This window comes from Anastrepha ludens, chromosome 2 (assembly GCF_028408465.1).
Source record: "Anastrepha ludens isolate Willacy chromosome 2, idAnaLude1.1, whole genome shotgun sequence".
Lineage (NCBI taxonomy): Eukaryota > Metazoa > Arthropoda > Insecta > Diptera > Tephritidae > Anastrepha > Anastrepha ludens.
In genome coordinates, this window is record NC_071498.1 from 18,826,705 (window position 1) to 18,850,361 (window position 23,657).

Here is a 23,657-nt window from a genome sequence, read left to right on the forward strand (position 1 = left end):
CGCATATAAGTACAAAGAATGAAGATATGCATACATACAAATTACATATACTCGTGCATGTATTACTTTTATTATATGATGATTATATGTATTTATTATATATTTGCGACACATTTTATGCAAACAATATCAAAGGTGCTATCTAAAATCAGCGCAAACGCCCCTACAAAGATCTGTAACGTATTTAGAATGGACTCGCATTGAATCTTTTCAGTTACAGCTGGTCAATTAAGGTGTTAACATCAAATCTGTATAAAAAACAAAAAAAAAACATGAAGGTCGAACCTAGTAATCCTGTACCAGCCTGGTTAACCAGAGAGTATCTGGAAGCGGCATTTCGCCGATATAAAAACGATGACGCACTCCGAATTACCGAACTGGACATTAAATGTGACACGAGTAAAGGCGAACATTACTTAAGCGTTTTGACGCGCATCAAAATCAAATTTCAGTTAAGCAACAACATCACTGAATGTGGCTCCTACGTTGTCAAGGCTTGTTACGATGATGATCCTCTTTCCACACAAATCATCAAAGGCTATGATGTCTACAACACCGAGATGGTTATGTACGACAAGGTTTTACCGAAATTGTTGAAAATACTGCAAGAAATTGACAATTGTGCCAAGCCATTCGCGGACACCATTCATGTGGACTACGCACATTCAGTCATCATACTGGAAGATTTGGCAGTACTGAATTACTGTACGGCTAATCGGATTGCGTATTTGAATGAGACAGAAGTGGAATTAGTTCTAAGCAGCTTAGCCAAAATGCATGCAGCCGCCGCCGTGCTGAACGAACGTACGCCTGGAGTGCTGAACAAACTAAATATGGGTTTGCACAATCGCTCAACAAAGGGTCTTGCACCGTACTTTGAAGGTTTTGTCGAGGTGTGCGCCAACTTTGCCGGCAAGTGCGAATCGTTGGGCCCTTACTATGAGAGGAAGCTGCTGCAGCTGAAACCAAATGTGATGGAATACTGTGCAAGGGTATATGAACCTCCACAGAGTTATTTTCAGACGCTCACGCACGGTGATCTATGGACTAATAACATTCTTTTGCGTTATGTCGACGCAGAGGCTAACAAAGTGGAGGGCAACTTGAAGCAACTTAAGAATGCCGTTCTAATCGATTTTCAGTTCAGCAGTTGGTCATCACCAGCAGTGGATCTTCACTATTTCTTCAACACGTCACTGCCAAATGAGTTGCGTATAGACCGGCAGGATGAGTTGGTGCGGTATTATCACACCGTCTTAGCGGACACATTGAGCCAGCTGAAATATAGTGCGCTTATACCCAGTTTGCATGATATCTGCGTGCAAATGGAAGCCGGACGATTCTATGGTAATTGGATAGAAATCTTTTGAATTGCGAAGAAAGACTAAAAGCAAATACTGACATTTCTTTCAGCACTAACTTCTACAGTGGTTAACCAATGTGTGATGATAAACGATAAGGCCGATGATGCTGAGTTCAGAAACCTTATCGGTTCAGATGAACGCGCGTCTAATTTTAGGGCCAGTGTGTACACCAATAAGACAGTGCAGGAGAATATTAAGTGCCTCTTGCCGTACTTCGATCGCAAAGGACTGCTGGATACGCCTCAATAAAGGAGTATTTTATTACAATATATAAATGGCAGTTATTCAAATACCGATAAAATTTGAGTAGAAATAAATGTTTACTGATATTCATTAGCAACTTCTTTCATTTAAGGGAAATTCAATTCCCCTGTAGTTTGTTGGCCGAATACTATCCGAAATGCGGACTTGTGGCAGATCCAATCCAAAAGATGATAAGTGGTCGTAAATGGCGATGGATCGGGCACACTCAGAAAGGACAGGAAAAACATTTGCAGAACAGCATTGGAATGGAACCCACAAGGACACAGAGGAGGCGTTCTAACCTTCGTGAACTAGAAACAGTTAACCAAACGTGGGATGTCGTAAAGAGAACAGCGGTTAACAGAATAAGATTAAAATGTTTTGTTGAAGCCCTATGTTCCTAAGTGGAATAATAAAAGATTAAAAAAAATGCATTCACTACTTACAACAATCCACTGATTTTCACTTTTAATTAATTTTTTACGGCGGCCACCGTAATTGCTGTTATTGTTGTAGTGGTATACTTTGCCCTGTCGGTGTAGTGCAAACCACAGATCGTCCTCGCCTAGCTCATCTAACGGTTTCGACAGGTTGGGTCTACCATAAAGGGAGAGGGGTGTCAGATGAGTGGGTTTGATAGGGGCATGTGAAAAGGTGGTTAGTGTTGCGGGATGCCTTCACATGCCGGACATATGTTTGGTACGTCGGGGTCTATTCTGGATAAGTGGGAATTTAACCTGCTACAGTACCTAGAACGTAGTTGTGCCAAGGTTACGCGGGATTCTCGGGGTAGCTGGAGCTCTTCGCCTGCAACGGGTGGTGGTTGGACACCGATAACGGCATTCGGGGGATGGGAACTTACGAGGGTGATAAGGGTCTCCCGATGAGTGTCGTTTATTGTCTGTCTGTACACTGTCTGGTCCAGTAATTGTCGGCTACCGTAGTCGAATGGGTTGGAGCGAGACTACCACTTTAGAGTGCGTAAATTCGAATCCCCGTGCATGAAACAGCAAAACGATAGAAAACTTTTCTTTTCTTATATCTGACCGAGGAACAGAAATGGAAAAGCTCCTCATAAAAACTGTAGGTCCCTACATTCGTGGAACAGCATCAAGACGCACGCCACAAATAGGAGGAGACGCTCGGCCAAAAACCTAACAAAAGCGTACGCGCCAATTATTATTTTTTTTAAATAGGGAAATGCTTCATCGTCCACGCTTCTGCGCCGTACGTCAGGACGGGCATGATGAGAGTCTTGTAGAGTGTTAGTTTTGTTCGTCGAGAGAGGTCTTTACTGCTCAATTACCTACTTAGTCCAAAGTAGCACTGGTTGGCAAGAGAGATTCTATGTTGGATTTCCAGGCTGGCATTGTTACAGGTGTTAATGCTGATTCCTAAATAAACGAAGTCCTTTACAACCTCGAAATCATAACTGTCAACAGTGACGTGGGTGCCGATACGCGAGTGCGCCGACTGTTTGTTTGATGACAGCAGGTACTTCGTTTTGTCCTAGTACACCACCCATTGGCTTTGCCTCTTTATCCAGTTTGGAAATGGCAGTTGGCGGTTGTTAAGGCCGTTGATGTCAATATCGTTGCCATACGCCAACAATTGTACGCCCGTTTAAGTATTATGCCTGAGCGATTAAGTTCTGCGGCTTGCACGATCCTCTCCAACATCAGGTTAAAGAAGTCACACGGCAGCGAATCACTGTCTGAAACCTCGTTTGGTATCAAACGGCTCGGAGAGGTCCTTCCCAATTCTGACGGCGCTGCTGGTGTTGAGCAACGTCATCTTGCATAGCCGTATTAGTTTTGCGGGGATACCAAATTTAGACATCGCGGCATACGACTTAAAGATGGTGTGTGTCGATTCTCCTTTCAAGGGTATTTTCCAAGACTTGGCGTTTTCTGAATATTTGGTCGATGGTGGGCTTTCCAGGTCTAAAGCCACAGTGATAAGGTCCAATCAGTTGGTTGACGGTGGGCTTCAGCCTTTCCCACAATACGCTCGCTAGAAACTTATAGGCGATATTTAGAAGACTAATCCCGCGGTAATTGGAACAGATTGCAGGATCGCCCTTGTTATGAATTGGGCAGAGCACACTTAAATTCCAATCGACAGGCATGTTTTCATCCGACCATATTTTGCATAGAAGCTGATGCATGCACCTTACCAGCTTCTCACCGCCATGTTTGAATACCTCATCCGGCAGTCCGTCCGTTGTTCTTTAGCCGCGTTATCGCTATTCTCACCTCGTCATGGTCGGCTAGCGGAACGTAAATTCCGTCGTCAACGATTGGGGTATCGGGATCTTCACATTCTCTGTGACATGCGCAGCTGTCACTATCTAACAGATTTAAGTGTGCCCTGGATGTCAGTCACCAGATCACCGTCTTTGTTCTTACAGGAAAACGCCCCGGTCTTAAAACCTTCTGTAAACCGCCGAACTTCCTGGTACTTTACTTTTACTTAAATAATGTAATTACAAAAATAATGTAATTTTATGTATCCGGAACTCCTTCTTGGAGCATAGGGCGTGATTTTGTAGCACGGTGTGTTTAAAATTAGTCAAACTAATTTTTGATAGTGGAATTTATTTATTGATTAGAATGCATGGATAGCCGTATTTTTTTCTTTCAATTTCGCGCGGTAACCTTTAACACCAAAATGATGCAGTCTGTCATTTTGATGGGTGGTCAATTAAATTTTTTTTTTTTGTTAACGAAGGGGGAATCTTTCATAGATACCGTCAACTTAGACGGCATGCACGATTCATACTGCTCGCTAAGGGTACACCTCATTCGGGACCACGCACAGTCAGTAATTTTCATACTGTCTGGACTTGCAAAACAGTACACCTACGTACTAAACCCTTGAACTCCGTCTCCTCCACCACTCTCCCTGCGGGACTGCTTCAACGTATTACTTCGCAGGGCTGGTTAGCTATATAGCTTCGTCAATGTCTATCGGTTAATGCGTCTCATTTGCTCAGTGTATCTGAGTTCCTTTTGAACTCTAGTAGCGTATGCAGCTATCTCCTCCCACTTTTCTTCCGATTGCAACATGAACTCGACTACGTCAGTTGCATTTGGAATTATTCTTCCTGTTCTAAAGCGTGGGCAGTGGAAACTGGCATGTTCCACGTCTTCTTCTACATTGGTGCACACAGGGCAGTAGGGGCTGTCATCATGCCCGAACCTATGCAGATATTTCCTAAAGCCTCCATGTCCAGAAAGGAACTGTGTCACATGGTAGGTTGTATCTCCGAAACTCCGATTTAGCCATGGTCGCAAATCGGGAATCAGTTTATAGGTCCATCGCCCTTTACTGGAGGTATTCCATCGGTCTTGCCACCTTGTTAGTGACACAAGCCGCTCTTCTTCTCTCAGCGTTTTTTTTATTTATTTCGGCATCCGCTGCACACCTGTCATAGACTCGCTTCATTTCACTCGCGAGAATGTCCGCTGGTATCATACCAGCTATGACAAACGCCGCGTCATCCGATATTGTTCTGTAGCCGCAACATGCCCTTAGGGCACTTAGCCTATATACAGACAACAGCTTCCTTTTGTTATCCTTCAGTTCCGCGGCATTTGCCCAAACTGGGGCTGCATACAGGAGGACTGAAGTGGCCACATTTGCAAGCAAATTCCTTCTAGTTGACTTAGGACCACCTATGTTAGGTAGGATCCTTGAGAGTGCCGCTTGTATGCTAGCGGTTTTCTCTATCGCGTAGTCAATATGGGCCTTAAAATTTAACCTACAGTCTATCATAACTCCTAGGTATTTCAGAGCCGGTTGTGAGTGAACAATTTGCTCTCCCACTCTGATTCTCATCTGCTCGACTTTTTTCCGACTTGTTATCAGAACCGTCTCCGTTTTTTGCTCTGCCAATTTGAGTCCCGCCTGTTCGAGCCAATCTTTCACCTGTTTTATCGCTCCATTCGTGATCTGTTCCACTTCCTGTATGTGCTTAGCCACCGTCACTATCGCTATATCATCCGCAAAGCCTATTATTCTTACCTTACACCACATAGGTGCATATGAGTATATGTGTGTAGCAAATAAATATTTGTACCCGTTTCACCTTCCAGGTGCACTACTTTGAGATAAATTGTAGATATGAGAGACAAAACTCTCTTACCGCACAAATTATCATTTTTATCAGCTGCCTCTGGCTGGAACTGATTTCACAACCGACTTCAGCTATAAAAGCATCTTCTTTTACATATTCTAATACTTGCGGACACACGCTCAGAGTGTTCAGTTGTGCAAAGCGGCATTTATATTTTTTGTGCTAATCAGAATGACTAAAACTACTGAGCCCGCTGCGGCATGGCTGACGAAGCAATACTTCGAGTCAATTTTACGTAAATACAAAAAAGATAGTAATCTCACAGTCACCAGTATTATTGACGGTTCCGGTACATCGAAGGGTGACAGTTACATTAGCATTATGACGCGTGTCAAAGTGGAATATCTTTCGTCGAACAACAAGGAGCCACAATACGGCTTTTACATTGCAAAAACCAGTTACGAAGGTGATCCAGTGATTGAAAAAATTATGAAGGATTTTGATGTTTACCACAGAGAGATGTTCATGTATGATCAAGTGTTACCACAGATGAGCCAACTATTGTTGGAGATCGGAGACGATGATAAACTCTTTGCCGACATAATCCATGTGGACTTTGAGCGTTCGGCGATTATTTTGGAAGATTTGTCAGTGTCACACTTTGCAATTGCTGACCGCTTAGCCGGCATGGACGAGCAACAGGCCAAGTTGGCTTTGAGGAAATTAGCCAAATTCCATGCCACCGGTGCTGTGATGAACGAACGCATGCCGGGCGTTTTAACGAACTTGCATGGCGGGTTCCTTAGACGCTCAAATCACGCTTTTGAACCTTTTTTCCAAGGCATGACTGAGGTTTGCGCTGATTTCGCTGGTGGCTGCAAAGAGTTGGGCGCTTACTACAAGGAAAAACTGCTCAAATTGAAGCCCGTCATATTTGAGTATGCAGTGCGAAGTTTCGATCACAAAGAAGGACACTTTCTGACGCTTGTACACAGTGACATGTGGGCAACTAACATAATGCTGTCATTTGAAACGGAAGGCCAAAAGAATGGCACAAGAAGCGTTAAGGATGCGCGCCTAATTGATTTCCAGTTCAGTAATTGGTCGTCGCCAGCAGTGGATCTGCATTACCTAATCAACACTTCGTTCGTGAGGGAGCTGCGTATACAGCGCCAGGACGAGCTTATACAGTATTACCATGGAGTATTGGCAGACACGCTGCGAAAGTTCAACTATGGCGGTCATGTGCCGACTTTGCATGAACTGTCGGTGCAGCTGGAAGATCGGCGATTTTACGGTATGTTGGTAGCTTTGTAGTGTTTTCTTAAAAAAAACAAGAAAAAAATTAAAAAATAATTAACTCTTTTTTTATAATATATTTAAGCTTTTACATCATCACTAGTAAATCATCCCTTAACGATAAGTGAAACCACTGAAGACGCGGACCTTAGAAGTTTGACCGAGATCAGCGAACGCTCCAGGAACTTTTACAAAAATTTATATAGTAACAAAAGAGTTCAAGATATCATGAAAACACTGTTGCCCTTTTTCGATCGAAAAGGACTACTAGATAGAGTTGATTAGATTAAAAACTCATAAAATAATTAAGTAAATAAGATAATGAAATAGCACTAAACCAAGTAAATGGATTAATTATTACATAAAATAGGCGAGGAGCAAAGACACAAATTTACTATCAGCGTACCTTGTAATCAGGCACTTCACCGATTTGAAGCCCATTACTCTTATCAATGTGTGGATACAGTGGTCACACAATTTATTCGTACACCCTGCGTAGAACGTGAAAATTTTTAGCTTTGTGCAAAATATTTCCTGCGACAATATATTCCCTTTTGGGTCATTGTAAGAATGTTATATTCCGAATGAATTGCCACAAACAAAACTCCCGCCATTTCAACTCACGCTGAAAGGTTCTAAGGAAAGCAGGCAGACGTAGCAAAATGCGGCAAAACATTTATTCGTACGCTATCAGCTCATGTTATTGTTGCCGCAAAAATAACAGTAAAATCGTTTGTTGCTGAAAATGAAATAAGATTGGTTAAACGGGACGAAGTGCGGATTTACCTTTTTTTCCTTGTTCACTCCTCTCGAGAGCATAGGACCTCGACAAGACTCAGTTTTGCGTTGGTTTCGTTAATGTATTTTGATTTCTGACAGGGTAGGTGATTAGTCTGCCGCTACATTTAAGGGATTTACCATTAGAAATGCGTAAAATTGTTATTAAATTGTACGCGGAAAACAAGTCTACGCGAAGTCGACAAAAAAATTGGCAAATCGCATTCTACGGTGCAAAGTTTTATTGCTAATTACGTTAATATGGCAGCTAATCACCACTCAGGAAGGCGAAAATATTGACTTCACGTGCGGAACGCAACATAGTAGCATCAGTCGCACAAAATCCAAAAATAACCTGCACGATACTATGCCGAAATATTCAAGTATTTGCATAAAAAAGTAAGCCCACAAACAGTTCGTAATTGCCTGCTTAAGCCCCCCCTTATCAGTGGCTTTAAAAAAGGTGTTTTTTCTCAATTTTTTTTCGAGGCGAAAAAAGCGACACACAGGAATAATCTTTTGCATTTATTTGAAGGGATGATGGAAGAGTAATAAACAATTTTGTAACAAAAATAAAAAAAACAAAATGACGGAGATATGAGGGATCTCGCACAGCTTCTCGTTGCGCGCTAGTAAAACCGCGTGTAAGATTGCGGTCGTAGTTTCCGCCTGAAACACAAAAGAAAAATATTGTCTTATTCAGAAGGCTTTCCCGCATATAATAGACTCTTGTATTAAAATATGAAAAAATGAACACACAATTAATTATTCAAAAAAAAGTGCTGTTTTTCGCTATTTTTGTTTCAAAAAAGGTGTTAAATAACTTTAAAAAATGAATTTTTTTTTGTATTTTGTTAGTTAATTACACAGTTGCGCATTTTTATTATCTTTGTATAGATTATCGGTTTGAAACGAAAATATGGTTTTGAGAAAACGTGTTTCAAAGTTTTCAGAAGGACAGTATACTCACACGAGGGACGGTACACAGGCCTGTAACTCCGAAATCGCTGTGAATACCGCTATAAAGGGAGGGCATATTCTCCTATAATATATCTATCGATTGCAGTAAAAAAAAAGCCGATTTTTGAAGCCGACTGATAAGAGGCCCCCCGCTGGTTATCGTAGCAGAGTGGCACGCCGCAAGCGCTACATTGCAGATATAAACAGAAAGAAGAGAGTGGAGTTCGCCAAACGCTATATAAATGAGCCAGATCCTTTTTAGGACAACGCCATATTCAACGATGATAAGCCAGACAGTTGTTCGAGACTCTCGAACAGCGGTTGGCCCAGGGTTAACATTCTGTCCTTCCATAGAGGTAAGGGCAAGTTACACTGGTACCGAAAAATGGCTTTTATTGATGATAATGCCATTCAACTTGAACTGGATGTTAAAGGGTTCTTGTTTCAACAAGACAATGAACCAAAACACTCATCTTATCTCGTGCAAGAATGGCTTATTTACCACTGTAAGCAGCTTTAAACTATACCTCAATTGCCAGATCAGAACCCAATTGCGCGTGAGAAGAATCAGAAAGCACAAAATAGCATCAAAGGCAGCACTTAATGGAAGCTTTAAGTGTTGAGTGGAAGAAAATTGCAGCTAATGAAACCAAGGTATTGGTAAAGTATGCATCGACGTTTGGAAGCAGTTATTAAAGCTAAAGGCGGAACATTAAAAAGTACTGAATACTCGTTTTTTCTATTATCTTTATAAAGGGTGGTTAAATTTCAAGGGCCGATGTTGAATGTGAACCCCACCTAAACGTCAACGACACCTTTGGACTTCTTTCTTTGGGGTTATTTGAAAGAAAAGGTGTACGTCGATAAGCCAGCAACAATTCAAGAGCTTTGATGGCCGAATAATCTCACGTCGCGGCGATGTCAATTGGCCGCCAAATCAAGTGATTTGGCACCGTTGGACTTCTTTCTTTGGGGTTATTTGAAAGAAAAGGTGTACGTCGATAAGCCAGCAACAATTCAAGAGCTAAAGGATGAGATAATTCGGCACATTAACGGCATAGAACCTCAATTACGCCTCAGCGTCTTCGAAAATTTGGACCATCGGATGGAGGTGTGCCGCCGAGGCCGCGGCGGTCATTTGACCGATATTTTGTTCCATACGTAATTGAGCCATACCAATATTATCATAATAAAGAGAAATGGCTGTAATTTCCTAAAAAAATTGTATTTTATTTAAAATCAACACCGGCCCTTGAAACTTAACCATCCTTTATATAAAAATGAATGTTTGTCTGTATGTTATCGATGAACTCAAAAACTTTTGGACCGATTATTATAAAAATTGGTATATATATGTATTTTTCCACGGAGAAGGTTTGTAGAATATGCTGCCACTCGTCACCAGGTGGCGCTGCAGAGTAGCAATTTCTGTCCCGTTCAACCGATTGTCATAAAAATTAGTATGACCATGTATTTTTTTACACAGAGGAAACGAATATGACATGTAACTGGCCATGACGTACCCATCATTCTTCTTCGAAACATAAATCCACCACGACTTTGCAACGGAACCAGACTCTCAGTCAAGAAAATGATGAACAATGTTATCGAGGCAACAATTTTGATTGGAAAATTCAAAGGTGAAGACGTATTATTGCCACGTATCCCAATGATGCCAACAGATATGCTATTCGAATGCAAACGTTTACAGTTCCCGGTGCGACTCGCTTTCGCAATGACTATTAACAAAGCACAAGGACAATCCTTACAAGGGGATTAAATTTGGAGAATCCTTGCTTCTCACATGGACAGCTCTATGTGGCTTGCTCACGTGTCGGAAAACCTTCTGATTTATTCGTCTACGCACCAGATGGAAAAACAAGAAATATTGTGAGTCTCACAGCACTTCAATAAACATCGAATTGAAACTAAAATTTTAAAATGTCACAATTTTTTCGAAATAAACAAAATCAATAAAATGGTTTAGAACGAATTGAATATTTGTGTACTGGTGAAAGTTATTTTTCTTACATCTATTTTAGTTGTTGGCGTAGTAAAGCGCGCCGGGTACACTAGTTTTTGCATAAAATTGTGCCATATTTCATCAGTACCTTAAGTTCTCTAATTCCAAAAATGATTTTGGAAGTCTTGGTTCGCTAAATATTCAATAAAAATGTTTTTTTTTAGGAATATATTAAAATGTTGTTCTTTTTTGCATAAATCGTGCTAAGTATCAGGTGTATCTGTTTATAAACTGTGAGTGTACGAATAAATTGTGTTGCCACTGTATGTACATATAAACGTAACGCTACACTTATCTCCACTACGCTACATTAAAAGCATGCAATTAACAACAGCACAAACATACATACATCCAGCCACGGCTTCCAACTTTGATTGTGCATTTATATTTGCAAAATACTTAGAATTGCGTGGAAAGGAAAATATTTGATTGATTAGTAACTTCTTCTTCTTCTGAAACAATATAAAGCAGTCTATAACTTTTCCAATTTTATAATTTTAATGTGAATTTGCTGGATCAGTTACGTTACATTCTTTTTTTTTTTTTTTACTTATTACTACGTATTTCTTTCTCGCACTAACAGCTTAAAAATCCCATCCAGCGTATTCCTTAACCACGTCCTTATTCTCTTTGCGATGTCTGTGCACTGCGCTGGCTTCGCCTTTGGCCACACAATGTTTGCGCATTTCTCGCCTTTCTTTGGCGCCAAAATTCTTTCGAATGCGATCTGTCACTACGGACGGCGCTATTGTGCTTGCATTAGTTGAGTATGAACGTTGACTGCGTGTGTCGTTCAAGAGCTTCTCAACCATTTTTAAGCGATACATGCGTGAGTTGGGATCCATGTTATTCAGCTCCGGAACATTATCAGTTTCCAAATCGTTAGAACTCAACGATACAGCATCGATGTCGTGATTATCGTCGCTGACGACTTCAGATTCGTTATCTATCACTGCTTCGGTTGAAATGTTATTTGGCTGCACACCTGTGGCTTCCAAACTGTTGGCGATATGTGTTTGCGGCAGTTCACCTGGCAGTTCAGCTTCTTGATTTAGGTTTATGTTTGCCAAATATTGTGAACACGATTCAATGTAACGACGAATGGAATCGTCAGCGGTCTTCGTAGTTTTCATTTCGCTGAAACTAACCTCATTTTCAAGCTGTCGCCGATATGCTTTGAGGTCTTCGTCCGCGCATTTCCCACTGGGCGTTTCGTCAATATCTGCGCCCTCGCAATCATTAAATTCCTCATCCTCATCGTCTTCAATCATGCCATATTCCTGAAAAATCAGTCGCAATGAAAAAATGTTAAAAAAAACAGTTGTAAAGGGTTTTCCAATAACAGGTGTTATGAATCAATGGATTGCGCTATCGAGAGATGATTAACGATTTTTTATGGCCGGAATTGGATGGTATTGATCTGGACAACGTTTAATTTCAACAAGACGGCGCTACGTGCCACACAAGTAACAAAACCATTGATCTTTTACGGGAAAAGTTTCCGGACCGTGTTATCCTCGACGAGGTGATCACAATTGGCCACCAAGATCTTGTGATTTAACTCCTTGTGACTTTTTTCTTTGGGGCATCGTGAAAGAGAGCGTCTACGCCAACAGTTCAGGGTCGATTCAAGACCTCAAAGATGGAATTCGTGAGGCTATCGAGGACATAGGGCAGCCACTTTGCAATTCGGTTATGGAAAATTGCATGGTCATTTGCCTGATATTATTTTGTAGTATTAACGGCATACCTTATGTATATAAAGAAGACGGCAACCATGAGTGCATTTAGGTTAAATGAAGCGGGTCGCTGGAAAGAAAAAACTTATGGTCACGCTAGTCTATTATTGCGACAAACTCAGTTAACCTCGGTGAGGACTGACTACATCGTCCCGATGGTAACGTTCAATAGGAATTTTGCCACACTCTTTCCATCTAAAAAAGAATGGAAGAAGGGATTCTCTCTAAACAACTTCGATACCACAGTCTATACAGATGGCAGTAAAATGGATTGTGGTGTTGGAGCTGGTATATATTCTCATAGACTTGGAATTGAAAAATCTGTGCGTCTCCCTAATACCAGCATCGTCTTCCAAGCGGAAGTACTAGCAATTGGGGAAGCCTGTAGGTTACTAATCGCAGATTTTTCTTTTAAGGGCAATATCGCTATTCTTTCGGATAGCCAAGCTGCAATCCAGGCGCTGGACGCGACTATAACAACCTCTAAAGTGGTGGAGCAAAGTAGGAATAGCCTCACCAACTTGAGTGAAAACCATAGAGTAACCTTTATTTGGGTCCCGGGACACCGGAACATAGAAGGTAACGAATAAGCTGATGAACTGGCAAGAGGGGGATCTGCCATGAATAGCGCTCTTGCAGTACCAGTATTTACTCCACTAGGTGCGGTCAAGAATGCAATTTCCCTAAAATACCTTCGAGTTGCAGATTGTAGATGGAGAGACCAGACGAAATGCAAAATCAGCAGAACGTTATGGCCCACCTACAACCTCAAGCAATCGTCGACATTAATAAACATGAAACGATGGGACACCTGTAGACTTACGGCAGTCATAACTGGCTTCTGGTCTATCGGAGAGCAAGCCGCCAAAATGGGCATCCCTCACAACACATACTGTCATAGTTGTAAACAACCGGAGAAAAAAGAAACAATCTTCCATTTCCTCTGTGAATGCCCTGCCCTATGGAAGGACAGAATGTTAACCCTGGGCAAACCGCTGTTCGAGAGTCTCGAGCAACTGTCTGGCTTAGACGTCAACAACCTAATAACGTTCCCAAACCGCACAGACTGGATATAGTCCTGCTGTAAATAACTGTTAAACAATTTGGTAACGAGGATGTGACAACAAAATGGTGCGGAAGCGCTATTTGGATTCTGGATGAATCACCACTCTAACCAACCAACCAACGGCATACCTTCCTCTTTTTAGTCAAATAAACAGCCGCTCATTTATATTACAAAATAAAATTTTTCTTTGAATATCAATACAACACCTCTTATTAGAAAACCCTTTAGTACCACTATAAACTCTTTCTAGAGAATGTGAGGGGGACTGTTTTATAGGCCAACAAAATTTTACTTATTAATGTGAACAGTTAGCGTTCAAAATGTATCAGATGCCTTTTAATGTCTATTGTTCTACATTCTTTCTCAGATCTCTAATTGTATCAAGATTCGTTTATGTCTAAATCTCTTAATAAATACGGCGGCCGCCGTAGCCGAATGGGTTTGTGCGTGATTACCATTCGGAATTCGCAGAGAGAACGTTGGTTCGAATCTCGCTGAAAGCAAAATTAATAAAAACATTTTTCTAATAGCGGTCGCCCCTCGGCAGGGAATGGCAAACCTCCGAGTGTATTTCTGCCACGAAAAAGCTCCTCATAAAAATGTCTGCCGTTCGGAGTCGGCTTGAAACTGTAGGTCCCTCCATTTGTGGAACAACATTAAGACGCACACCACAAATAGGAGGAGGAGCTCGGTCAAATTTATATATATCTATCGTGTAAAAAGATAATTAGGTGTAATGCGTATGAACGAATGCCAATAAACTTCAAAAATCTTTGCGTTATGCGAGTTTGTATCTACGGGACACAACTTGTTTACAAAATAAAATATATATGAAACAAAGTTATACCTGCAAAAGGTCTCTCTCCATTTCTTTGGTGAACCCGTATCCAGTGCAATGCACTTCAGCGTCCAAGTCGTCTTCACGTTTCAAGTCTGTGAATTTTGGATAATCTTCACTTTCGTAGCCAAATTTTCTGCGGAACATTTCGCGTACGCAATTTACATCACGCTCGAAGAAACTAAACACCAAATATAATTATTAAATATGTAATAATTAACAATAGCGCAGAAACTTTTTCTCACAATTCAGCGTTTTCATGTGAGGTAGACATCATTTGCGGAAAATCAATTAGAATGGGTTTTCCATCATCAGTGACCATTAAATTGAACTCATTGAAGTCGCCATGAATAACTCCAGCGTTGCCCAGACGCACAATCAAGTTCATTAGGTCATCATATACCTGTTCAACGTCAGTCAACTCTTGTACTTGTGTCCTATTATAAGGAAGCGGTGATGTTTACTGACAATTTTATGTTTATATCATTTTTTATAGCTTACATTGGCCAGCCATTGACTAGCTCCATTAAGACGCAATGACGATTAAAGTCGATGGGTTTGGGTACTGGAAAGCCACGATCATATAATGCGCTCATGTAGGCAAATTCGCGAGTGGCCGATATGCGCGATAAATACAGCCACGAAGCCTTGTGCCGTCGCCCATGGTAATCTCGCTTTGCCTTTATGTTACGAAAACAGGTGCGCCCCAGTCTGTGCAACTTCAAACATATTGGTTGATCATCCTCGTCCGCAACGACATATATATTGGATTCTTTGCCTACACCAATTTGGTTGCCGAACGAAGCTACAGAGCCGCGCAATGTCAGCGATTTCAAAGCCAAATAGTCGTATCCTGTATTTGTAAGGCGATATCCATCAACTGTAGAAAATGAAGAAATGTATTTAGTGCTTGCACGGCCTAATCAAACCGAAATCTTACATTTCTTTCCACGCTCATAGGAAACCAGTTTGTGTTTGCATAGCTCGCGCAGCAGTTTATGCACTCCGCCGGACTTTAGATTGGCAATAGAAGCAGCCAACTGGCCGGGTACAAGCTCGTGGTTCTTCATGCCCATTTCGATCTGTAGGATATTTTCATTTACTCTAAATTGCAATGCACAACTAAATAGCTATCCGATACAAACCGCAGTGAGCACTCGAAAATCCTCCTTTGTTAAATAACGAAGTATTGTAACATTAAGCTTTCCCATCTTGGTTTCAGTGCTTCACAAACAGAAATTTATTATTTAACTGCCCAATAGAAAATCACAAAAACTTTGAGTGTGAAATTAAGAAACACGTTGCGCCCAAAAGAAAACAAACTCGAAAATTGTCCATCTTTTATACAGAGTTGCATTAGAGATTAAATCAGCTGTAGAAAATACAGCTTAACGTATACAGCGCCACCTGTCCGTACTTTTTTCAATAGAAACGCGTGCATGACACTAAGGATGATAGGTTACTAGGCTTGGCCAATAACAATGTTGAAAAAAAAAATTGAAGGGAACTTCGGATGCCACGTCACGGGAATGACTCGCTAGCCGAATTCTGCACGATCATTTCACATGTATTCACACACTGGTTCAATCAGTCGTTGTTCAGATACCAACAAGGCAATATGAGTGAAGGAAGTGTTGGTTTTTTTTATATCAGTAACACAATCGTATATCATTACACACACTCATCCAATCAGTAGTTGTGCAGACGGCGACGAAGTGACACTGTGTTGATTTTTCTCGTATATCACTAACGCATTCTTAGTTTTCTCGCACACAAACCGATTCACGGCTCCTGCTGCGTCACCCCAACGGCCGATTCTATCAAATTCGCTGAGAGCCGAATAACAGTCTGGTATCGACCACACCATTAAATCTTTTCACCATGGGATGATACCAGATTTGGCTTTCAGTTATGGTGAAAAACGAAATTCAGCAAGTAACTTCGGCTGGAACGTCATTGGAGACTCATGGTGAAAAGATTTATACAGGTGCGGCCAATATCAAACCGTCAAGCGGCTCTCAACGAATTTCACAGGATCAGCTAATGGGCTGTCGTAGCAAGGGTTATGAGACGATTTGTTTACGAAAAAACTAAGACTGTGTGAGTGATATACGAAAAACATCAACACAGCCTTCTGAACCTCGACTGATTGGACGAGGGAGTGAAGAAGTGTGAAATGAGCCGGCAGAAGCAGCGCGAGTGGTACTATTTTAATTTTATTCGTATGTGACCAGCACAGTCTCAGTTTTTTTCGTAGACAAACCGCTGTCAGGGCCGAGTTTATGTCATCCAAACAGCTGATTCTTTCAAATTCGCTGAGAGCCGATCAACGGTCTGATATTTGCCACACCTTCTGAATTTTTTCACCATGACAGGTACGTGTAATAAAAGAGAACGTTGACCAATTGATGTTGAGTAAATCAAGGTTGTTGTTGTTGTTGTTGTAACAGCATTAACAATCCCATACAAATACTGGGATTGCTGCTGAAGTATCAGTCCTTGGCCGGATATAAATCCGGTTTGTTCTGGCTACGTAGAACCAACTGTCGTGGGAACGAGTAAATCAAGGTTCCCTAGTTTCGGTTCCACCATTTATAAAATATGTGCAAACATAAACCACGAAGCTGGCATTCCTATGACAGCGCATTCTACCGCAATTACTTGGGGATTTTTTCGACTCAGGTCTCTGGTGAAGTAACCCTGTTTTGTGTGCTGAACTCCATCCCTCGTCTATCGCCTTTGTAGCAGCAATATGCGGTTACTATAAACACTTCTGTTCCGGGCTGGGATCGGGCTTAACCCTGGATCTGACGTCTATTTCTGCTCCGTTTGCCAAAAAAGGTCAACCCGAACTCAACTTCGGTTAGTTGCAACCAGTGCAGCGAGTAGCGCCTCCTTAATACCTGCTCAGACCTTAAGACACATAGCGAGCAGACCACACGGTGTATGCATTCGACTACGGTTCACGGCCTCCACTTCGCGCAATGAGACTTAACCTTCTTTAAGCACCCCAACTGAAACCTCCACAGCTCCCCGGAGCTCGCCAAATAACATTACCAAAAAACATCCCTACCCCATATTTTATCTCCAATCCAAGAAATAAATATTTTTCACTTTACTTTTTTTCTTTTTTTTGTTCATTCGTATGTTATTGGGGACTTTAAGAAATACAGGGTGTATACGGTATTCGAGGTCATGCATATCTGTATTCAGACTTGTTATATCTTCTTAGTTTTTATAAAAAATATCAATTTTGCTTTTTGAAAAACGAGTAAAAAAAGTTAGCACAAATCACAATTTTCTTTATTTATAAAAATTTTGAATATTACACCAGGTTTACTAAGTTTTGCAATCTTCCTTCTTGTACGTATCTTCTTCTTCTTCCGCACATCTTACTATTACTTTTTTATTACCAACGTTCGATTCGTGTAGTGCTTTCCGGAAAGCCTGATCGACCTCCTGCCATTCAAACACCTTTGAAACCAGTCGACCAATAGGCGCCTTGCCACCCTCGATCAATTTCAAAGCAGTCGGAAACCTGAATTTGACATTTAATTAAATAAATAAGCAGCAGTTCCTGTATGGAACACAGCACTAAGAACTCACATATTAATGGATCGAAAGCTGGGGAGCAACTTCAGGTTTTTCATAAGCACGTCCATCGCATTGAAACACGCGCACTCCGTATCACACTCTGCTAAAACGCATACGCCACATGGCTTTAGCGCCATCACTGCCAAATTCATGGTCTTCTCCGAGATGGCGCAATTTATGACGGCATCGGGCCAGGCGTGCAGCACGCTAAACAAGCATTCCAATATCATGCGGTACTGCATGTCGGGTTCGTAGTACATACAGTCGAAGTGAAACGTTTTCTCAATTACCTGAAGAGAGTCTTTCATTGTGGACGCCACACAGATGTTGCCAGCACCAATGGCACGCGCACATAGTGCCGCCGATATGGCTGTGGGACTCGCGCCGATAATGAGAACATTTGTAGTGGGTAGCACTTGCGCTTTGAAGCACGCCTGACATCCAAGCGCCAATGTTTGAGTCAAAGTCGCTTCGATTATGTTGACGTCGGTTGGTATTTTGTGGCAGAGGTCAGCAGGGTGTACTTGGTATTTGCGAAGAAAACCATTGAAAATTAATTGGTTGCAGATGTTGTAGCATCCCTTCTTGCAGTAGTCACATATGCCACAAGCTAATCCCGATTCCACAACAACGGGGTCACCCGGACGTATTTTCTTAATTGAACAACCAACCTGTTGAAAGCGTCAACCGCGGGACAGAGAAGTGTCAATATAGCGTAGTGTACTTATATAATACCGATCGAATACGCACTTCTGCTACCACACCAGTTGCGTCGTGGCCTAGCGTCATGCCGGGGTAGAACCTGCCCCCGGTTTCGTAGTAATGCAGATCTGAGCCAGAGAGCGCCACAGCCTCAGTGCGCACAAGAACATCTGCAGTGGATTTCTTCTATAAAGAAATTTGCAGATATTTACAAAAATGAAAATTTCGTCTTACCATATTCACTGAAATTCGGTATGGCTTCCAAGCATCTTTCAACTGTACACGGCTCCAGTATCCTGATCACTTCATTTCTTGTTCCGTTTGTTAGATTTGAATCACATTCTTCTTGAGCATCACAATCGTCATTCTTATTTTCATTTTCACATTCTTCATTTGTTGTTGTCTGAGTGTCCGTTCCGAAATATCTTCGTTTTAGGGAAGAAAATGGGCCAACAACATGTAAGCATGTTCGTAGGCTTAGAGACGAGAGGTTCTCATTTTCTGCCTTATTATAATAATCAAATTTTCAGTTGGATGGTTTTGTAAAAAAAAACACACACATTTTTCGTAGATTTGGTCACTTACCCTTGTGGAATTTAGAGCAGTCGGATTTTTTAGGATCCTTGCACGAACGCTCTTGGCACTCCCCGTTAGAGTCAGCATAACAGTCTGTTTTTGCTTTTTTCCGTTCTGGTTTGTCAATACGTTTAGATTTTGGCTTCGATTGAAGCTTCTGGCAGAATGCGGCGTTTTGGTTGTTCTTTTTCTTTCCCTTTGAATTTTTCTTTGAGCTGAACTGTCTCCAGAGAATTAAGCTATGAGAAACATTGTACGACGGAAGGACACTGAAAAAGCGCTTAGCGGGTAAAACGTCAAAAACTGGCTTGGGGTTAACCAACGTGCTGTATTTCTTACAGCCTTGGCCCGAACTTGAACTCGAACCAGAACCAGGTTTGGTTTTGCAGTTGGGAGCTGTTGATTTTTTGTCCTTATGGCACTGGGATTTCGAATCTTTCTTTGACTCAACTTCAGACTTCGAAGAAGACTTTTTAGATTTACAAGAAGCTTCAGACGATTTTTTGTCATCACACAGTTTTTTGATAGGCTTGCATTTGCTATCCTTTTTTTTATCTTTTGAACAAGAGTTCTTGGATTTATCGCTCTTACAGAAACCTTCGTACCGTTTACACTCTCCTGATTTTCCATCATTACTTTTTCCTGATTTGCATTTGCTATCTCCCTTTGAGTCGGAAGCAGATTTTTTAGGTGGCCCACATTTTGAGTCGGAAGCAGATTTTTTAGGTGAACCACATTTTGACTCGGAAGTAGATTTTTTAAGTTGGCCACATTTTGAGTCAGAATCTGATTTTTTAGGTGACCCGCATTTCGAATCGGAAGCAGATTTTTTAGGTTGTCCACATTTTAAGTCAGAATCTGATTTTTTAGGTGGTCCACATTTTGATTTCGAAGCAGATTTTTTAGGTCCACACTTTGAGTCAGATTCTGATTTTTTCGGTGACCCACACTTTGATTCGGAATCTGATTTTTTAGGTGTTCCACATTTTGAGTTGGAAGCAGATTTTTTTGGTTGACCACACTTTAAGTCGGAATCTGATTTTTTAGGTGACCCACACTTTGAATCGGAAGCAGATTTTTTAGGTCCACACTTTGAATCGGAAGCAGATTTTTTAGGTCCACACTTTGAGCCAGAGTCTGATTTTTTCGGTGTCCCACACTTTGAGTCGGAATCTGATTTTTTAGGTGTTCCACATTTTGAGTTGGAAGCAGATTTTTTAGGTTGTCCACACTTCAAATCGGAATCAGATTTTTTAGGTGGTCCACATTTTGATTTCGAAGCAGATTTTTTAGGTTGTCCACACTTTGAGTCAGAATCTGATTTTTTCGACGACCCACACTTTGAGTCGGAATCTGATTTTTTAGGTGTTCCACATTTTGAGTTGGAAGCAGATTTTTTAGGTTGTCCACATTTTAAGTCAGAATCTGATTTTTTAGGCGACCCACACTTTGAATCGGAAGCAGTCTTTTTAGGTGGCCCACATTTACTTTCTTTCATAGAAACACTTTTAAATGGCTTACATTTACTTTCAGGCGAACCAGATGATGCCGATTTATCTTTCTTTGCCTCGTTTGATTTGCATTTATTGTCTGACTTCTTTAGATCACCACAACTCTTAGCTTTTTTTGCTGACGTTTCACATAGCGAAATCAACGGTTTTGATTTTTTCATATCGCAAAGGCTTTTCACCGGCTTACACTTATTTTTCGCCCCAGATGTTCCAGCCTCCTGTTTCTTCATATCGCAAAGGCTCTTCACCGGTTTACACTTATTTTCTTTCCCAGAAGCTCCGGGCTCCTGTTTCTTCATATCGCAAAGGCTTTTCACCGGCTTACACTTATTTTTTCCCCCAGATGTTCCAGAGTCCTGTTTCTTCATATCGCAAAGGCTTTTCACCGGCTTACACTTATTTTCTTTTCCAGAAGCTCCGGGCTCCTGGTTCTTCATATCGCAAAGGCTCTTCACCGGTTTACACTTATTTTCTTTTCCAGAAGTTTCGGGCTCCTGTTTTTTCATATCGCAAAGGCTCTTCGCCTGTTTACACTTATTTTCTGTACCAGAAGCTCCGGGCTCCTGTTTTTTCGGAAGCGGACATTTTGCGCTATATAAAAGGGGCGTAGCGGAAGAGCATTTCTTTTTGTTAGGAGTTTCCTTCTTTACCTTTTCCTTTTCACAAGGGTCTTTACACGGATCATCTAAAATGCATTTTTTCTTCTTCGGTTTCGAACATGGAACTTCTTCAACTCGGCATGCATCTGTCTCGCTGTCACATCGGTTTCCTTTTTCTAAATTCCCACATATATCTTTGCCCTTAGGCTTGTCTTTCTTCTTTTTACCACCACAAGTGTCTTTTCCAGCTGCTTTTTTACAAGGGTCATCCTTGCAAGGATCTTTCTTCTTCTTCTTATCGTCCGTTTTTCTAGTTGGGCAATCTTTTTTCAACTCCTTTCCACATTCATCTAACAAAGGTTTCGTACAAGGGTTGTTTTTGGGGTCACCGCATTTATCCTTTTTTCTTGTCGCTTCCTTCTTTGGATTTTTTATTTCATCGTTCTTCTTATCAATATCTGCACGGCGCTTCGTTGCTTCAGCTAAAGCTAGGGCATACGCCTTACAACCCATTAGACCACGTGAATTGTAACCAATTATTTCCGAAGAGAGTAACGAAATTTCTGAAGATATATTAGCTCTACTCGCCTTCTCTGATTTGACAGCTTCCTTTGAGTTCGACACCGTTTCGGGGCTGGGATGAGGGACGAATTTCGGGTATTCTGCATTGCCAGGGGAAATGCAACCTTTTGAACCCTCACGAACACAAACAATATGTGGATTAGTAGGTGGAGTTTCTTTATTCTTCGGAGAGTTCGTGGAATATGCCATTCGATGAATGTCTGCAGGAAAGCCCTTCTGCAAAGCTGTGCTGCATATATTCGCTGCTATAGCAGTAACACAGTCATTAAATTCAGGCACTCTGATTTCTCCCAGATCGCTTGGGGTGTATTTGGATGGATCGATTTCTACAGTACCCTGAATCAAAGCATTAAAGTCCAGTGGAATTGTGTCTTTATTATCAGCTTTTTCCAGATCCAAGTTGGCCTTCATCGTCAGTGTGGGATCTTTCAATGACTTTGGTGTGGGCGGCTTAAACATGTTGATCTTCTCAAAAGCAGCCGTTCTAAAAATTGCATCGCGAATATTACTCATGTCCATTTCGAAGGCCAACTGCATGGATGATATTGCCATTTGTTGTAGTTTCTCTTCCAGATTTTCGGGCACATACACAACCAAATCCTGCTTGGAGCTATTCCAAGCCGCCACATCGAAGCAGTCGTGTGTTTCGATGCGATTCATTTCTTGCTCGGCCACAGCGCGTTCAAGATTTTCATAAAGCGAAACCCTGCTGCTTTTAAGACTCTCCTCGGAAGATTGCAAAGTTTGCGAATTTGGCGTATTTGGAGCTTTTTCGTTAGGGATGAATAATGTCACGTCATCCTGCAATGCGTTTCCCTTGCTAGATGGAAGTGGTACGCCGTCATGTGTTGACTCTGTTGTGTTCATTAGATTTTCTGTGAATGCCTCAATTTGTCTCGCATGTTCTCGAATAACCGACAGCGTTTTCATAGTCTTATTATTGGCGTCATCATCCTCGTCGAACAAATTGAGTGGAATCAGCATGATTTTGGTCGAAGTGGTGGGGCTTTTCGCATGTATCAAAGCCACTGGCAGTATGTTGGCTAAGTTGGATCCACCGATGCTGCTTCCCTTATTAGATGAGCCTACAACGCCACAAAAAGTCACAATTTGTGTATTCATAGTTGCTTGTCGCATAAATTCCAACCAATACTTACCTGTGTTAGAAGCCTTTGAACGGATGGAAACATTTTTTGTGATGCGATTATTGAGAGTAGAACGACGGGTAGGGATATAATAGCAAAGAAATGAGGAACAGCGACGCGGTTTAAAGTTCGATTGTCGTCTAGGCAGCTAAGAAGGATTGGATATTAAGTAGGGTAGGCAAGGGGGATTGAAGAAAAGTGTGAATGTGAGGAAGGCGCAAAAAATGACAACTTACTCGCAAAGTCTGTAGGACTTTTCCAAATATTCTCATAATTATTATTAAAAATTTTGCTTGCACAAGAAATTTTGATAAAAACCAGAAGAGAAGACACAATTTTTTCGTGTTTTTTTTTTTTAATTTTCATTGAAAATTTTCTGAATTAAAACTCTGAAGTCGGTAGGTTACTAAAAAACAAAAACTATAGTAAGGTGTTTTTATTAGAGGGTACCGTTCTACAGTGCGCAGTGGCAATTGGCATCAGGAAAATGGATGTAATTCCATTCCATATCAAGGGCCATTAGATCTTTGTAACTGTGCACCAGGTGACCTTTGTTGGTAC

General features: G+C 41.3%; 3 protein-coding genes across 4 annotated transcripts; 1 reads left to right on the forward strand and 2 right to left on the reverse strand.

The window, feature by feature from the left end:
- The first annotated feature begins 169 nt into the window (after window positions 1-169).
- On the forward strand, window positions 170-8,462 carry LOC128858450 (uncharacterized). Its single transcript, XM_054095147.1, has 4 exons — window positions 170-1,347; window positions 1,414-1,611; window positions 5,864-6,982; window positions 7,070-8,462. The coding sequence occupies exons 1-4, from the start codon at window positions 273-275 to the stop codon at window positions 7,267-7,269; spliced, it is 2,592 nt and encodes an 863-aa protein (XP_053951122.1). The 5' UTR covers window positions 170-272; the 3' UTR covers window positions 7,270-8,462.
- A 2,839-nt stretch (window positions 8,463-11,301) lies between these two features.
- LOC128864292 (uncharacterized) lies at window positions 11,302-15,722 on the reverse strand. The gene is made up of 6 exons (XM_054103892.1): window positions 15,533-15,722; window positions 15,328-15,469; window positions 14,889-15,267; window positions 14,633-14,824; window positions 14,397-14,568; window positions 11,302-12,024 (listed from the first exon to the last, which is right to left on the reverse strand). The coding sequence occupies exons 1-6, from the start codon at window positions 15,596-15,598 to the stop codon at window positions 11,329-11,331; spliced, it is 1,647 nt and encodes a 548-aa protein (XP_053959867.1). The 5' UTR covers window positions 15,599-15,722; the 3' UTR covers window positions 11,302-11,328.
- A 1,941-nt stretch (window positions 15,723-17,663) lies between these two features.
- LOC128864302 (uncharacterized) lies at window positions 17,664-23,472 on the reverse strand. 2 transcript variants are annotated; one of them, XM_054103904.1, is made up of 7 exons: window positions 23,333-23,459; window positions 23,109-23,244; window positions 19,269-23,036; window positions 18,918-19,184; window positions 18,732-18,853; window positions 17,994-18,652; window positions 17,664-17,925 (listed from the first exon to the last, which is right to left on the reverse strand). In XM_054103904.1, the coding sequence occupies exons 1-7, from the start codon at window positions 23,366-23,368 to the stop codon at window positions 17,727-17,729; spliced, it is 5,187 nt and encodes a 1,728-aa protein (XP_053959879.1). In that variant the 5' UTR covers window positions 23,369-23,459; the 3' UTR covers window positions 17,664-17,726. The 2 variants fall into 2 exon arrangements, with proteins under 2 accessions (XP_053959879.1, XP_053959887.1); XM_054103912.1 differs by lacking the exons at window positions 17,664-17,925; window positions 17,994-18,652 and having other exon boundaries at window positions 18,738-18,869; window positions 23,333-23,472.
- Between the last annotated feature and the right edge of the window lie 185 nt (window positions 23,473-23,657).

Bases quoted from the DNA above. Each gene is read 5' to 3' on its own strand.
- LOC128858450 (XM_054095147.1), top strand. From the start codon at position 273: ATGAAGGTCGAACCTAGTAATCCTGTACCAGCCTGGTTAACCAGAGAG. The intron at 1,612-5,863 runs AAAGGAGTATTT...TGCGGACACACG, and splicing joins ACTGCTGGATACGCCTCAAT to CTCAGAGTGTTCAGTTGTGC. The intron at 6,983-7,069 runs GTATGTTGGTAG...AATATATTTAAG, and splicing joins GGAAGATCGGCGATTTTACG to CTTTTACATCATCACTAGTA.
- LOC128864292 (XM_054103892.1), bottom strand. From the start codon at position 15,598: ATGGGAAAGCTTAATGTTACAATACTTCGTTATTTAACAAAGGAGGAT. The intron at 15,268-15,327 runs GTAAGATTTCGG...CATTTTCTACAG, and splicing joins CTATGAGCGTGGAAAGAAAT to TTGATGGATATCGCCTTACA. The intron at 14,569-14,632 runs GTGAGAAAAAGT...TTTGGTGTTTAG, and splicing joins TCACATGAAAACGCTGAATT to TTTCTTCGAGCGTGATGTAA.
- LOC128864302 (XM_054103904.1), bottom strand. From the start codon at position 23,368: ATGAGAATATTTGGAAAAGTCCTACAGACTTTGCGA. The intron at 18,854-18,917 runs GTAAGACGAAAT...AATCCACTGCAG, and splicing joins ACCGAATTTCAGTGAATATG to ATGTTCTTGTGCGCACTGAG. The intron at 18,653-18,731 runs GTGCGTATTCGA...CGCTTTCAACAG, and splicing joins CAACTGGTGTGGTAGCAGAA to GTTGGTTGTTCAATTAAGAA.